Consider the following 15,410-nt stretch of genomic DNA (forward strand, 5'->3'; position numbering starts at 1 on the left):
TTCTGAGCACTCCTTAGATTCACTAGGCTTCCTCTGACTTGTCTGACTCCTTTTCCGAAGCATCAGCTCACTGAACATAGTGAGGCACTCGAGTTTCAGCATTGTGGTGCTCCACTGCTTGGCACTGTGCCAACCTACCACAGGGCTCAGTCCATACTGGTGCAGGAAGACAGAGCCTCAAATGAACAGTTTAGTGTTGATCCACCTTATCTTTTACAAAGGCCAGAAAACAGGCCAGAAGGTCATTCCAGCTGGAGTACAATAAACACTTTCCCAGAAGCTTCTCTGTGAGACAAAGTCCAGGACAAGCAAATAGAGATCAAAGAGTCCCCTAGGTCCACTCACCATATCAGGGTCACAGCAGACAGTACATTCCACTCAGGGCCCTAGGGTAGACTGACCAGGGGTCATGTCTGTGCAATGTGCTGTGGCTTGTAAGAGACAGGAGGGGTTTTGGCTTGAAAATTAAGAAATTGCAAGTAAAGGATGAGTCTTTGACTCTGCTTCTCCCTTCTTTCTAATGATGCAGAGGGCATTTCTCTCATCACCTGATAGGCTTGGGTTTTGGAGTCTGAAAGATCTTGATTTGAATGTCTTCTCTGTCACTTGCTGGCCTCCTGCAGCAGAGCTCTGTGCTGAGCCCCAGTGCAACACGGAAGTGTCTCCCAGGCTCAGAGGCCCCCATACCTGAAATATTCAGGGATGCCATGAGGATGAAGTTGGACAGTAAAGAGATTAGAGGAATGCTTTGCACATAACCAGCCTTCCATTATGAAGAGGTGGCATTCATTGTCACCTTCTGCCCAGATGGAGTAACGATAGGGTTACCTCTGTTCTTCTTTCCAAATCTGGGTGAGAAGGACTAGAGAGATGAAGCAACTGTCCTGAAGCATGGGTCACCCACTGCGCATCCCAAGGACTGCCCCGCCTGCCCGTGGCAGAACTGCTGGGATGGTGCCATCAGAAACGGTGTGTGGGCAGACGCTCTCTAAGCCACAGCCCTCCCGGGCTGAAGTGTGACTGTCTGAAAAGTTTCTTGATGCTTAAAGACTTTTTAAAGTAACACTTAAGAAAGTTTAGAAATCCATTTTAACTGTGGTCTCTCGACACATGTCACGGTGTCACGGCTGCTGGTTGCCCTGTGCAATACTCAGGATCAGACAGGCAGCCAGGGTCTTCACAATTCACGTGGTCTGAGTGCAGTTCTAGGCAGAGGGGCACAGTCTGAGTCCGTCAGGAGTTTGCTCAGCTGGGAACCCTCCCACTGTCAATTCTGGATCCCCCAAATTGTAATATTTGCCCTCATCTTGTCTAATGTTTAATCCATGTTTGTCCAGCACTTTATTGATTGACAGTCGGAGTGAAGTGACAAGTCAACAGGAACCTTGAGACCATGGACGGTGCCATGGGGATGCGGGCGCTGCTGAGTTTGTCCCTGGTGTCCCTCCTCATCCTGCAGGCCATGCCCGCTCAGGGTGCACCCAAAAGGCCCAAAAGCAGCGAGGTATGTGGATAAACCCTCGGGGCAGAAACAGGCAGCTGAGCCTGGACAAGGCCTGGGAGGGGGACACAAGACCCTCACACCAGGGGCTGAGGCCACCCCCACCCATCTTGACCAACTCTGACTGGAGAGTAAGGCCAAGGGGCAGAGGATATAGGCTGTGTCCCACTCCTATCCCTTGACAAAATGCCATGGTCCCCTGAGCATTCACACTCACATTGACTCTGGTTTGTTTTTACAGAAGCGGCAGGCTGTAGACACAGTGAGTGAGTCTCCGCAAAGGAGTGTGGGGTGGGGCCGTTATTACAGCCTTGTTTTCCTTGTCCCCTGGGGGGTGCCCCTCTGTTAGTGCTGTGGGTAGAGGGACCCCCATCTCCTGGAAATGGGGACTCTCCTGCCCCACCTCATCTCCACTGCTCGGGCTCAGGCAGAGAGAACTGATGGGTCTCCCTGGGAGGATCCGGTCTGTTCCTCAGGCACCTTGTGCCAATGAGAACTGGGTGCAGACCTTAATACGACACAAGGTCTCTCACTGGTTCAGAGGTTCCCATCCTAGCCCACAGCGCCCTCACGTCTCACCTTAGACTGTCAATGGTGTGATCATCCGGAGTCTGAAAGTCAACTGCAAAGTGACCTCGCGCTTCGCCCACTATGTCATCACCAGCCAAGTGGTCAACACTGCTGACAAAGCCCAGGAAGTGGGCTTCGATGTGGAGATCCCCAGGACAGCCTTCATCAGTGACTTTGCCATGTGCGTGCCCTGACTCCCACACCCAGAACTGTCCATTCTCCAGTCCCAGGCAAGACCACAGCTCAGAGTGGCTGGACAGTGCAGACCATCTCCTCATTTCCCAGAAGGCCACAGGCCACTTTAGCTCTGAAGGGAGGACTAGCCCTGTAGATCTATTCTGGGCTCCCATTGTGGGCAGCAGACTGGGGCCTCTGACCAGGCTTTCAGCCTAGGGCCCAAGGAGCAAAGGCCAGCATCCATGGTTTTTGCTAAACTCTGGCTGTAGCTGCCCACCTCACTGCTAAGGGGCCTCCAAGCAATTCTGTGGGCAGAAGTAGACCAGCAGGAGACACCTTCTCATGAGCACTCACCTGGAAAGTGCTTTCTCAGGGTCTGGGCTGAGAGAGCCTCCACTATGAAGGACCTGTGTCATCAGGGAAGGGCACTTCCTCTGAGGGCTTCTTCCTCCCTACAGCACAACAAATGGGAAAGCATTTATCGGAGACATAAAGGACAAGGCGACTGCATGGAAGCAGTACCGGAAAGCAGCCATCTCAGGAGAGAATGCTGGCCTTGTCCGGTGAGTTCTGAGCTCAGGACAGATCTGAGGACTGCAAGGTGGGCTCAGGTAGAGGGCAGCCCCAGACTGCTGGGAAGTGAGCAAACTGCCCAAACCCAAATGTCAGCACAGGTGTGCTGGACAAGGCTGGTGTTGACTTGCCCGTCTCCCAGACCAGCCTGCAAGAGAAGTGGGATCCTGTCCTTGGGACCTGTCCTTGGGACCCTGACTCTGTCTGGCCAGCTAAGATAAAAGTGAGGCCAAAGATACTGGAGAATAGCACTAAAATAAAAAAGAAACTGATACTGAGGCCCATGCGTTAGGTGACAAGGACCCACATGTCACTTACATTTGTCTGTGTTATTGGCTATGTTGGTATGACCAGGGCCTTAGGAAGAGGGATGGAGCAGTTCACCATCCAGCTCACCATCGGACCCCAGAGCAAGGCCATGTTCCGGCTGACCTATGAGGAGGTGCTGAAGCGAAAGCTTATGCAGTATGACATCGTCATCAAAGTCAAGCCCAAGCAGCTGGTGCATCATTTTGAGGTACATTGCTGGTGACCACAGACTCAGGGCAGGTCTTGGGAGCAGGGCTCCTGCTGACCCCTCGCCGTGGCTCTCAGCATTGGCTCGAAATCCGTCATGCACCGTCCCAGACCTGAGCACACAGGGCAGGGGACTGGCTCTTCGGGGGGGATCCGATGGTCTCTTCGTGGGCAGGAGGTTTCCTGAACCTTCTAACCTCCTCCTCTCTGAGCCTCAGCTCAGTTAACTGCTCTGTTAATGAGGGTTCCTGTGTGTCCCAAGATGGCCACAGGGATTACAAGAGACAATAAATGTCCATGTGGTCTGTAAACCAGAAAGTCCTGGGCAACCTCAGGGACTCTGTCTCTGGCACCTCAGTGGTAGCTGAGTTAAGGGGTGCAAGCATGCACATCTTTATTTAAAGAATATTTTTGGAGTGCCTATGACTTGCCAGGCCCTTTGCTGGGAGCTGGGTAGACACTGCACACAGTAGGTGGCCAGGACACATGTTGACTCTTGGCTGAGACTTGATGATGGCCCGAATGGGAGCCTTGGTTCAGGAATTGCTTCAATGATGCAGATCGATGTGGACATCTTTGAGCCCCAAGGGATCAGCAAGCTGGATGCCCAGGCCTCCTTCCTACCCAAGGAACTAGCAACTCAACTCATCAAGAAGTCCTTCTCAGGCAAAAAGGTGTGTAAAATGGCTGGGGGTGGTGACAGGCACTCCAGGACATCGCAACCTGGCTCAACCCTGTATGGAGTGTCCAAGCTTGGCCTGGGAACCAGAGAGGGGCTTCAGGATTTTATAGGGATGGGAGAGGCAGGTGTTTTCTGGTTGGCATCCCAGGAGATCTTGGCACTCTTGGTTTTCAGAGCAACTTAGCAAAACATTGCGTGCTGAGGCTAGGGAAGGCACCCACATTGGCTGTGTGGTCTGGGGTGAGTTACTGGCTTTCTTGAGGCTCAGTTATTTTTTTGCCTGTCTCACACCCACAGGAAAGCATTCAGGGCACATGAGCAAACATCAGATGCCTTTGAGGTTAGGATTCCAAGCTCCAGTGTTCTTTGAAACACATTTAGGTTTGAACAGGCCTTTGGCCTACCCAGCCACTTGCCACTTGTCACCCATCACCCACTTGCAGGAACCCCAGAAGCCTGCTGCTTGTGCCCTTCCCAGTCCTGGAGGAGTATGGTGTATGGGTGGGTGATGCCCAGCTAGTGCCCTGCTTCCTAACTTACCCTCAGCTGGAGCCAGGACCCAACCCTTTAGTTCTCACCTAGCATTTGTAGTGACTCATAGCAATCCATTTCAAAGAAACGTTTCTTACAGTCTTGTGGGGGTTCCCTCTAAACAAGCCATCAAACCCAGAATGTTAGCAAACACGCTTGCTTTAACTGGGGGTACCAGGGGGTGGGGCTTTGTTTTCCTAACAATTCTCAAGCTTTTTTGAAGAGCATATCTTATTTTTATAACAAACAAACAAAAAGTAAAAATAAAAAAGTCTTAAAGAAAATGTGTGAAGTACAGAAATATAGAAATGTAGTAAGTAAAAGCCATCCCTCATTTCCCTGAGCATCAGCACAAAATCAGTTCAGACCTTGGGTCCTGCTCTGGGTCCTTCCTTCCAACTTCTGCTCTCCGACTCCCCGGGTGGTCCTGTTTTCCAGCACAGTGCTATAGCCTTGCCTCTTCGCTCCACAGTTTGAATTGACTGATGCTCTCGTACTGTCATTCTGCTATTGTTTTGTGCCCAAAGTGGTGATACTTATTAAAGAAAATCCCAAAGATTCAGAAGCATATAAGCAAAGAAATAGGTTCCCTCCCCTACTATCCACAGGTGTTAACTCTTAGCAGCTGGGTGAGGCCCACCCAACTCAACTCATTTCTCTGCCCATGTAAGCACACACACACACACACACACACACACACACACACCTCATGTTGTCATCTTTGCAAACATCCTATTTGCCCCTGCACAAACCAGTAATGCCGCACACCCTTCATGGTTGCAGGGTCAGGTGCTCTTCCGCCCCACTGTGGGCCAGCAGCAGTCCTGCCCTACATGCTCCTCTACCTTGGTGGATGGGGAATTCAGGGTGAACTATGATGTCAATCGAGACAAGTCCTGCGACCTCCTGGTGAGCCCGATGCTTCTGGCCCAAAACTCAGAGGGTGGGCAGGGAGGGTGCTTGTGAAAGAGGCCTCACTTGTTCCTTTGTGTTTCAGGTCGCCAATAACCACTTTGCCCACTTCTTTGCCCCGCAAAACTTGACAAACATGGACAAGAACCTGGTTTTTGTGATTGACATCAGCACCTCCATGACAGGCGAGAAAGTGAAGCAGGTAAACCATGCTGTTAAGCAATTCACCCATCAGAAGCTTCTTCTGCCCTGTCATCCACACTGTGCTGGTTTTGCTGGTATGTGGGTTTGAAATTTCTGCTCCCAATCAGAGGCTGAGTGTCTTAATGGGGAATTCTAGTGGTTGGGGGTTCTAGAATCAGCCACTTCCTCCCTGTGCAACTGTGGGAAGTGCATTGACTTCTCCTCGGTGGCAAAATGGAACAATAGTGGCCACAGGGTCATGGGTTACCAGTGAGGAGGAGCTTGGAAGATGGAACCTGGGGATAGCTATGGGGGCCCATGGAGAGGCATCTTGCAACAGGACCACAGCCACAGCTCGCTAGTCTCTGAAGTGTCTTGCCTATGGTGCAACGGAGCCACAGTTGGGCAAGAAGAGGTGTTTCCAAGGTGTTTTTTTTTTTTCATTGATTTTTAGAGAGAAACATCAACTTGTTATTCTACTTATTTATGCATTTATTGGTTGCTTCTTGTAAGTGCCCTGACCGGAGATCAAACCTGCAACCTTGGCGTATCAGGACAACTCTCTAACCAACAGAGTTACCCAGCCAGGGATGGATGAGCAGAGTTTTAAGAACTCAGCTCCGTGGGTTCTCTTTCTGAACCCTACCCTCCTCAAACTCCCAGTCATTTCTTCTTCCCACACTGGTACCATTCTCTCTCCACCTAACCAACCCCAGGGCCCTACAGGATGCTCCTCCCCTGGCACCACCTGACTATCCCCTCCTGCTTGTCCACCGTGTGCCTCTGCTCTGGGGACCTTTGAAATGGGTATCTGGAGCTGACAGAAAACGCTGTCCTGAGGCTCTGTCCGTCCACTAACTGACCTGTCTTTGCAGACCAAGGAGGCACTCCTTAAAATCCTGGGGGACATGCAGCCAGGGGACTACTTCGACCTGGTGCTCTTCGGGTCTGAAGTTCAGTCGTGGAGGGGCTCACTGGTGCCGGCATCTGCCGCCAATCTGCAAGCAGCTCAGGACTTCGTGCGGCGCTTCCAGCTCGCTGGGTGTAAGGGCAGGTGTCTCGGGCCACCTTGGTGTTGTCTCTCTCCCCTAAGAATGTGAGGATACACGTCTGCCTTCTCTCCTCTGCAGCCACAAACCTGAATGGGGGTTTGCTCCGGGGAATTGGGATCTTGAATGAAGCTCAGAGGAGCATGCCAGAACTCACCAACCATGCCCCAATTCTCATCATGTTGACAGATGGCGAGCCCACAGAGGGTAAGCACCTCAAGGGCTACCTTGAGAGGTATTGATCTCTTCATTACTGAAGGCATTCAAGCTGCACTTGGAAAGTCAAGCTTTGGGGAGACTGTTGGGGATCAGAAAAGGCTAAGGGCAAAGACAAACACTGATCTAAAAACAGAGTTCATACCGTAAAGTATGGGGCAGCTCCAAGGCACACTTCTGTCTTGAGCTGAAAGATTGGGGAAGTTTCTCCTCGACAGCATTTGCACAGGGCTCAGGAGGATGGGCAGGATTCCTAGGTTGAGTTTAATGAACTATATATTTAGCACTGACTGTGTGCCAAGCACAGAGCTAGGGACCAAGTAGAGATACCAAGAAAACAAGACATTGTCTTTGAGGATCCCAGGGTCCATGGGCAGACCCAGGAGCAGAAGCTCTGTCAAGGACCCTGAAAAAACAGGGTTCCAGGAGGTTGCAGGACCACAGATGAGAAGCTCCTGCCCCAGAAACATTCTGAGAAAGCCTCCTGGAGGAGGTGACCACTGAGCTCAGTCCAGAAGGAGGAGAGGAGAAGCAGGAAGGGATCCCTGGCAGAGGGGGCAGCTTAAGCAAAACATGATGTGTGCATTGGCAGGGCCTGCTGGGACCTGCAGACATATGCAGAATAGGGGAAACAAGGGTGGAAAGGTCAGCAAGGCCTCACAGGTCACAGCAAGGAGACATGGGAGGGTTTAAAGGAGAATCAGATCTACTTGTGATGGATCCATGTAGATAGGCAAGGAGCTGTTAGCAGTTGTTGCAGTTCCCAGATTAGCCAGCAGGAGACGTTGCTGCAAGATGCCTGTAGGAAGTTGAGCCCCTCTAAGATTCGAGGCTTGGCCTCCAGGGAGTGTGCTCAAAATTCCCTAGTGCTCCACATGCTCATGAGCTAGTATCCAGTCCTTGCCTGGGTATGTGGCTGCAGGGGTGACGGACCGTTCCCAGATCCTCAAGAATGTCCGTGATGCCATCAGGGGCAAGTTCCCACTCTACAACTTGGGCTTTGGCCGTAATGTGGACTTCGGCTTCCTGGAGGTCATGTCCATGGAGAACAATGGACGGGCCCAGAGAATCTATGAGGACCACGATGCCACCCAGCAGCTGCAGGTCTCGCCCTTCCCCCGCCCCACCCTATCCCCTAGTGTACCACCAATGGCAGCTCACGGGGAGCCAGTTACTTAACCCTTCTGAGCCTGTGATTCCTTCCATAAAGTGTGGATCCCAACACCCCACTTTGTGAGTGGGTTTCCCATTGGGTGCCCAGGGTAACCCATGAGTTCTGAAGCTGCACCTTGCATTCCTGCAGGGTTTCTATGACCAGGTAGCCAAACCCCTGCTGGTGGATGTGGAGTTGCAATACCCCAAGGATGCGGTCTCGGCCCTGACCCAGCACAGCCATAAACAGTACTACGAAGGTTCGGAGATTGTGGTGGCCGGGCGCATCGCTGACAACAAACTGAGTAGCTTCAAGGCTGACGTGCGGGCCCATGGGGTAAATAGTGGGCGGTGTAGGGTGGAGAGGCTGGGCAGTAGCCAGAGGCTCCCAAACCATACTGTTCCCCATTCCTGCCCTGTCAAGGGGCCTCTCTTTCCCCAGAGCAGTGTCCCCACCCCTGCACTGTGCCACACATACCCCAGGCCAGAACATTCCTCTACGCAGGTGGTGTCTGAGGGACAGAATGGGATGGAGTGAACAGGGCCTTGATTAATTGTAGTCCCTTGGCCCATAATGGACCACCTGTTACTCCTCACACTATTCCCCTCAAGGCACGAGAGAGCAAGAGACCAAGCCTCTTTCTTCTTACCTGAACACCATTTGCTGAACACCTGTGCACCCGGCTTTGTGCCATGTGTTCCTATGTGTGTTGGGGGTCAGGGTGTGTGAGACCAGGCCCCTGCCCTACAGAGTGTGGACTTGATCCCTGCAGTGCTGTTGAGGGTGCAGAGCTCAGGCTTTGAGTGAGCAGAGCTGAACTGGACCCTGGCTCTACCCTGACCAGCTGGGTGACCTTGAACAAATGGGTCCAGCTCTCCAGGGCTGTTTCCTTTCTGTACCATGGGGGTAACAATACACTGAAGTGCTGTGTGGAGTAAATGGAATAATCCACATCATAAGGTTATGCAGTGCCTGGTGCATGGGACGCCCTTAGGAAGCTGGGTAGCTGGGGAGAGAAGGCACATCTGTGTGCTGTGGCAGGGTGAATGGTGCAGCCCACCGGGGGCATAGCAGGTGTTTGGAGGAGCAGGGCGTGGAGGAAACAGCTACATGGTAGAAGCAGCCCGGTGCTTGTTGCATCCCTGAAAGAGAGTGATTCCATGAGATCAGGGCCTGTTGCTCCTATCTCTGGGATGCCCCAGGGCCTAGGCCAACTTGGCTCATGGAGGATGCTCAGCAAGCTTTTATGGAAAGAATGGGTGGGTGGAGATGACAAAAGCAGGCTTAGGAAAGGGGGCTGCTGAGAAGGAAGCTGCAGAGACCAGAGAAGAGTGGGACTCCTAGGAGCCTCGAGCACCAGCCAGTGGCTGTGCCCCTCACAGCTCACAGTCTGTCTCCCCATCACAACCCTCAGGGGGGCCAAGAATTCAAGACAACCTGCCTGGTGGATGAGGAAGAGATGAAGAAACTGCTCCAAGAGCGGGGCCACATGCTGGAGAACCATGTTGAACGTCTCTGGGCCTATCTTACGATCCAGGAGCTGCTGGCCAAGGGGTATGATCGCCCCCTGCAGCTGCCCAGCAGGCACTGTCCACCCCAGAGCACCCCTCAGCCTCAGATTTACCATCCTGCTTTGCTCACTGAGTTTGTATCAACCTGTCAGTCAACAGTGTGGGCAGGGCCCACTGGGGCCACAGGGTGCACGCTCTGCCCCTGCCGAGCTGCCGTGCCAGGGGCTGCCCTTTACTGTGGGGCTGCTGTGTCCATACTCACTCATTTAATCCTCAGAGCGTCCGGGGGAATTTCCTCATAATCCCTATTTAACAGATGAGCAAACTGAGGCTCAGAGAGGTGAGACCACTTGCCCAGAATCTCATAGCTGTTAAATTCTCTGTGGATTTCTGAGGCAACTCCCCCAACCCTGCCAAATCTCTAGGTTTTCTATGTGGGAGGTCTTTAAGTCATGAGGTCCTTGATGATAGCCACAGGACAAGGACACTGCAGCTGCTCAATACATGTCTGATGAATGAGTGAGTGAACAAAGTAGTGAAAGGATGAGGGGGTGCAAGTCCATTGTCACCAAGCCACAGAATTTGGAGCAGGCGTCTGTCTCCTAGGATGAAGTTGGAGGGGCAGGACAAGGTCAACCTGTCGGCCAAGGCCCTGCAGATGGCGCTGACCTATCAGTTTGTGACCCCCCTGACTTCCATGACCATGAAGGGCCTGACAGACCAGGAGGGCCTGGGGCCCGTCATTGACAAGCCACCGGAGGGTATGGCCTCTGCAGAGGGGGAAGCTGTGGGATGCAGGGAGGCTTCTGAGGGCCAAAAGCCTCCTGGGCTTTAATTCTCCTTTCTTTCTCTCCCTCCAGAGCCTCTGCCCTTGGGTGAGTTTTTAAATCAAGTTGGTTTCCTCATGGGGATTTTAGCGGCTAGGCACGTGGCATGCACTTGGCTAGCAACTCCCCACACCCATCTCCCTGCCTCTGGCCTTCCTGGCTCCCCTTCCCCATGATGCCCTTGCCCGCTTCACCACAAACTAGTTGCTGCCTCCCGTGTGTGGGGGGGGGGGGGGAGGGAAACTGCATACCCTGAACCCCACATTGGCCTCCAGTGGGACCCTTGTGTGAGTACCTGTCGTGAGGTGGCCTAGGCCCCTGGGTGGGCTGGGACCCCCAGGGGGAGGGCTGGCCCAGGCCTGAGAGACCTGGGGGCCCGGGTGCACTTGGACAATAAGGTGCATGTGCCTTTCATGTGGGGCGGCAAGGATGACACTGTCGTTGTCCTCCACAGAGATGCTGGGAAAAAGACCGTGTAAGTGGCAGCCATCTCGATGACACACATCTCTGCCTCTCTGCTCTACATGTCACTGTCCCTCAGGCAGTGCCTTCAGTCCGGAGCAAAGCCCTTAGGTTTTGCCTGTTGAGGAAACGACAGCCCAGGGCTTCCTTCCTCTGCTCCAGCTCTCCTCACTGCCTCTCATGGGAACCCTCAGGCAGAACCCTGACATGGGCCTGGCCTCCCTCACACTTTTACCGCCAGCCCAGCCAGGTCCCCATGGAAGGAGGCAGAGCAGGTCTGCCCACTGCACTGGGCCGAATTTCTCTTCCCACCTCCTGAGAGGCATCAAGGGTTCTGTGTCCGTTTCTGCTCCCTCCCAAGGCCTTGGGGTGGGAGGGGCCTAGGAAAAGGAGCCAGCAGCTCCACAGAAGCCCAGCTCCTTCCTTCTAAATGCCATTCGCTCTCGTGGGTCAGCGTTCGTGCTGCCGGCCGAGCAGCAGCCGCTTCAGCCGACTCGAACCAACTCCAGTGTTCAGAAGTTGCCAGGCCAAGTAACCTGGGGTGAGTCCTCAGGAGGGTCTGAGGGTCACCACTGCCTATTTTACCCTTGCCCCTGGCTGGCTGCATCTGCCCAGTGCCCAATCTAACGGATGCCATGCCATCCCCCCAGTGGACACTGACCCCCACTTCATCATCCACGTGCCCCAGAAAGAGGATACCCTGTGCTTCAACATCAACGAAGAGCCTGGGGTGATCTTGAGTCTGGTGCAGGACCCCAACACAGGTATGGTGACATCACACTCCCTGCCAGTTGGGGCAGGGCCTGGGCTCCCCTGCCCCCTGCATTCTGCCATGGACAGGACAGTAGCTGGGGCCTCCACTGCCTACACCCCATGCCCCCAAGGTCACCTGGCTGGCCTCGACTTGCCTCTTTCTCACTCCATCCACCTGAGGAGGCCCCGCGCAGACACTGGGATCCTGTGGTTAGGAGGGTCCGGGCTCAGTCTGATGGTCTCTTGTTGCTGTCTTGAAATTCGTAACAATTTTTATTGATTTATTTATTTTTATTGATTTGAGAGAGAGAGAAAGTGGGGGGAGAGGAAAGAGAGAGAGAGAGACATTGTTTTGTTGTTCCACTTATTTATGCGTTCGTTTGTTGCTTCTTGTATGTGCCTTGATGGGGGATCAAACCCACAGTCTTGATATATGGGGGCAACACTCTAACCAGCCGAGCTACCTGGCCAGGGCCAAAATTCTTAACAATTTTTAAACATTTTTATTTTGCACTGAGTCCTACAGATCACGTAGCCATCCTGCCCTGCCCTTCCCCCGAGCATGGCTAAGGGAGCCCAGAGTGCGCCTCCCCCGCAGTGCGCAGGCGATGGGAGACACAGACCTCCTCTGCATCTCGGTCACTCTGTCCTCCCAGTCCAGTCAGCCCAGCTGCAAGAGATCCCCGGGCACAGGCCAGGGGCAGGGATGCAGAGGAAGCCGAGACACAGGCCCTGCCCTCAGGGGTTTAGAGGAGACAAACAGGTGACCGAATTCTTAGACGACAATTTCCGGGCATGAGACCTGCTGAGTGAGGACAGTGAAGACGAGGAAGGGCTTTCTGGCTGCTCAGGTCAGAGAAGGCCTCTAGGAAGAGGCTGCACAAACATGTCTGCAGCACCTACTGTGCGCTGCCCTGTGTCAAGGACTGGAGTTACAGAGAGGGAGCAGGCCAAGTCCTGCAAAACCTCTTTCAGAGCCCAGACCCAAGGGCTACATACTGGGTAGGTAGTGTGTGGGGGCGGATGGAGGAAGAGAAGGGAGTGTTGTGTACGGCCTGAACCAGTCCCGAAGTCTCCCCTCGGGAGGTAAGACCCTTAAAGGTGGCCTGCCTTGAGTGGGGTGCGGGGATCTCCTGGGCAGGAGGCATGAGCAAAGGCAGTCTGGGTGTCTAGAGAGAGCTGGCCCCTCCTTGACCTGGATGGCCCCTCACCCCACTGCAGGTTTCTCAGTGAATGGGCAGCTCATTGGCCACCAGGCCAGGAGCCCTGGCCAGCATGAGGGCACGTATTTCGGGCGCCTGGGGATTGCAAACCCTGCAACAGACTTTCAGCTGGAAGTGACTCCTGAGAACATCACGCTGAACCCTGGCTCAGGCGGGCCCGTGTTCTCCTGGAAGGACCAGGCTTCGCTGCGGCAGGACGAGTAACGGGGCTGGGACTGGGGCCTGGGCAGGGAGGCAGGGGTAGGGGTGGTGGGGGCCAAGACAGAAGCCCCAGAGCCAGCTGTGCTGCCTGCGCCTGCTGGGCCCTTGTCCCCTGAACCATGTCAGTGAGTGATGTTAATGTGGCCTCCAGGTAAGCTGCACAGGCATTTAGAACTCTGTGGACCACCCCATTTCCCTCAATTTCTGGACACATGTTCTGGATGCCTGTACAGTCCACCCCACCTCCACCAAACAAAGCCAGCCACCTCTTCCCGAAGCCCTCCTAGTCTCTCTCTCTGCTGAACACTGCAGTTCTCTGGGCTTTTCTTTCAGTACCTGTCCTAGCATGCCTTGTCTTTGTTCTTTCATTCACTCCTTCATTCATTCAACAAGCTCTGCTGAGTGGCAGAGCCCAGTGCTGGGCAGCAGAGCTATCATAAGAGGTGTGCAGAGTCTGGTGTGAAGGACATAGGTGATGTGTGGAGTCAGAGAACACAGACCCTGGCATTAGGCAGGCTGGGGTCCAAGTCCTGGCTCTGCTGCTTATAGCTGTGTGACCTAGAGCAAGTTACTTCACCTCTCTGAGCCTTGGTCCTCACAGGATCAGAGTGAGAACTGAATGATGCAGTTTTCATGGAAGGCTTCGCACAGGTCCTAGCACACTGTAAGGGCTCCATATTTAATAGCGACATGTGGGAAGAAGCTTAGAGCAGGTAACGCCCAATCATCCAAGGGGTGAGGGGATCATGAGAGCCAGGTCCCAGAGGACAAAAGCAGCTAAATGGAGAGGGGTTCCCTGCAGCCACATGTGTCCCCATGGCCGCCTGCCCCTGCAGGGTTGTGGTGACCATCAACAGAAAGAGGAACTTGGTGGTGTCTGTGGAGGATGGAGGCACCTTCGAGGTGGTCTTGCACCGGGTATGGAAGGGGAGTGCCATCCAGCAGGACTTCCTGGGCTTCTATGTGCTGGATAGCCACCGGATGTCGGCACGGACACACGGTCTGCTGGGTATGGCTGATCAGGCGGGCAGAGCTGTGGGGTGGGGCACCAAAGCCAGTGGACTGCTCAGCCCTGCAGCTGAGCACCCAGACAGGCCCACCTCCAACATGGCATCCAAGGCGTAGCAATCCAAAGAGGGTCTTGTCCCTCAAAAGGGCTATGGTCAGACCACAGTGAAACTGAAGTGTAAGTAAGCCTGCGAGCAAACAGAAAGGCCCAGCGGGCTCCTGGAGATCTCCTGGGTGGGGTGGGTCATCGCCACCCTGCTTCTCCCTGTGGCCTTCCTGGAGACACGGTTTTCTGCGCGCACCTACCCCTCCAAGTCTCCCCCAGCCACACTCCTTTGAAACTGGCCCAAACGACAGGAGGTATAACCAACCACCTGACAATATTATCTGCTTCTCTATAGCAGTTGAACTAAACAAGTGGCTTCAATGCCAAAATTTATCAGAAACAGGGAAGCCTTTGGGAAAAAAAAGTTCAAGTGACTCTAAACCTCCAGTGAGCACCTACTGAGTGCAACACATGAGCAAGGCTCCTCCCTCCCCCGCCACCCCCTGTAACTGCTGCCTCCAATGTGACTTTCCAGGACAATTCTTTCACCCCTTTGATTACAAAGTGTCCGACCTCCACCCAGGCTCTGACCCCACAAAGACAGATGCCACAATGGTGGTGAAGAACCATCAGCTCACAGTCACCAGGTGGGTGGGCTGCCCTTCTAGCTTCTCTGCCCTTGGTATTGCCTGTCGCTGATCCAGGCCTTCCTCCTGGTATCACAAGGGTGGGATGGGCTTCCTGGGAGGTATACCCTGCTGGGCCCAAAAGGTGACCCCAGCTGACTTGTCTCTCCCCAGAGGCTTGCAAAAAGACTACAGGAAGGATCCCCGGCATGGAGTTGAGGTGACCTGCTGGTTCGTCCACAACAATGGGGCTGGACTGATCGATGGCGTTCACACTGACTATATCGTCCCTGACATCTTCTGAGTGTCTGTCCTGCCTTGGAGGACAGCATCCTGACCTGCTGTCCAGGCCACACCTTTCTGTCCAAGAGGTCTCCTGTGTCAAAGCACCTATGACTTCCATTAAAGATAGTCTATGTCCCTCCCAGGCTGGCTGCTCTTTGGAAGGGAGGGTGGTGGGGAGGCAACCCTAGAGAGATACTGCCCCTCAGAATGGCTCAGGGGTCACAGCAGACATGGAGGCCAGGATGAAGCCCCCATCAGTTCGCCCGCAGCCCACCCTGTTCTCTGCTGCTGCCTGCCCCATGCCCTCTGAATGCCCTGAATGCACCCCCACATGGCTCCTCCCACAGGTTTGGGGACCAGATCACACTCTGGCAGCACACACAGGAGTGAGCAGCAACAGCCACA

At 53.9% G+C, this 15,410-nt stretch overlaps 1 protein-coding gene across 1 annotated transcript; it reads left to right on the forward strand.

Moving 5' to 3' along the window:
* The first annotated feature begins 1,352 nt into the window (after nt 1–1,352).
* On the forward strand, nt 1,353–15,145 carry ITIH1 (inter-alpha-trypsin inhibitor heavy chain 1). The gene is made up of 22 exons (XM_028518367.2): nt 1,353–1,504; nt 1,743–1,763; nt 2,086–2,252; nt 2,707–2,811; nt 3,176–3,338; nt 3,898–4,011; nt 5,334–5,459; nt 5,548–5,664; nt 6,521–6,689; nt 6,776–6,901; nt 7,833–8,014; nt 8,214–8,399; nt 9,478–9,617; nt 10,181–10,335; nt 10,435–10,449; nt 10,856–10,876; nt 11,318–11,404; nt 11,514–11,627; nt 12,838–13,039; nt 13,877–14,049; nt 14,630–14,741; nt 14,895–15,145. The coding sequence occupies exons 1-22, from the start codon at nt 1,394–1,396 to the stop codon at nt 15,022–15,024; spliced, it is 2,736 nt and encodes a 911-aa protein (XP_028374168.1). The 5' UTR covers nt 1,353–1,393; the 3' UTR covers nt 15,025–15,145.
* The last annotated feature ends 265 nt before the right edge of the window (nt 15,146–15,410 follow it).

Source organism: Phyllostomus discolor, chromosome 7 (genome assembly GCF_004126475.2).
Source record: "Phyllostomus discolor isolate MPI-MPIP mPhyDis1 chromosome 7, mPhyDis1.pri.v3, whole genome shotgun sequence".
NCBI lineage: Eukaryota > Metazoa > Chordata > Mammalia > Chiroptera > Phyllostomidae > Phyllostomus > Phyllostomus discolor.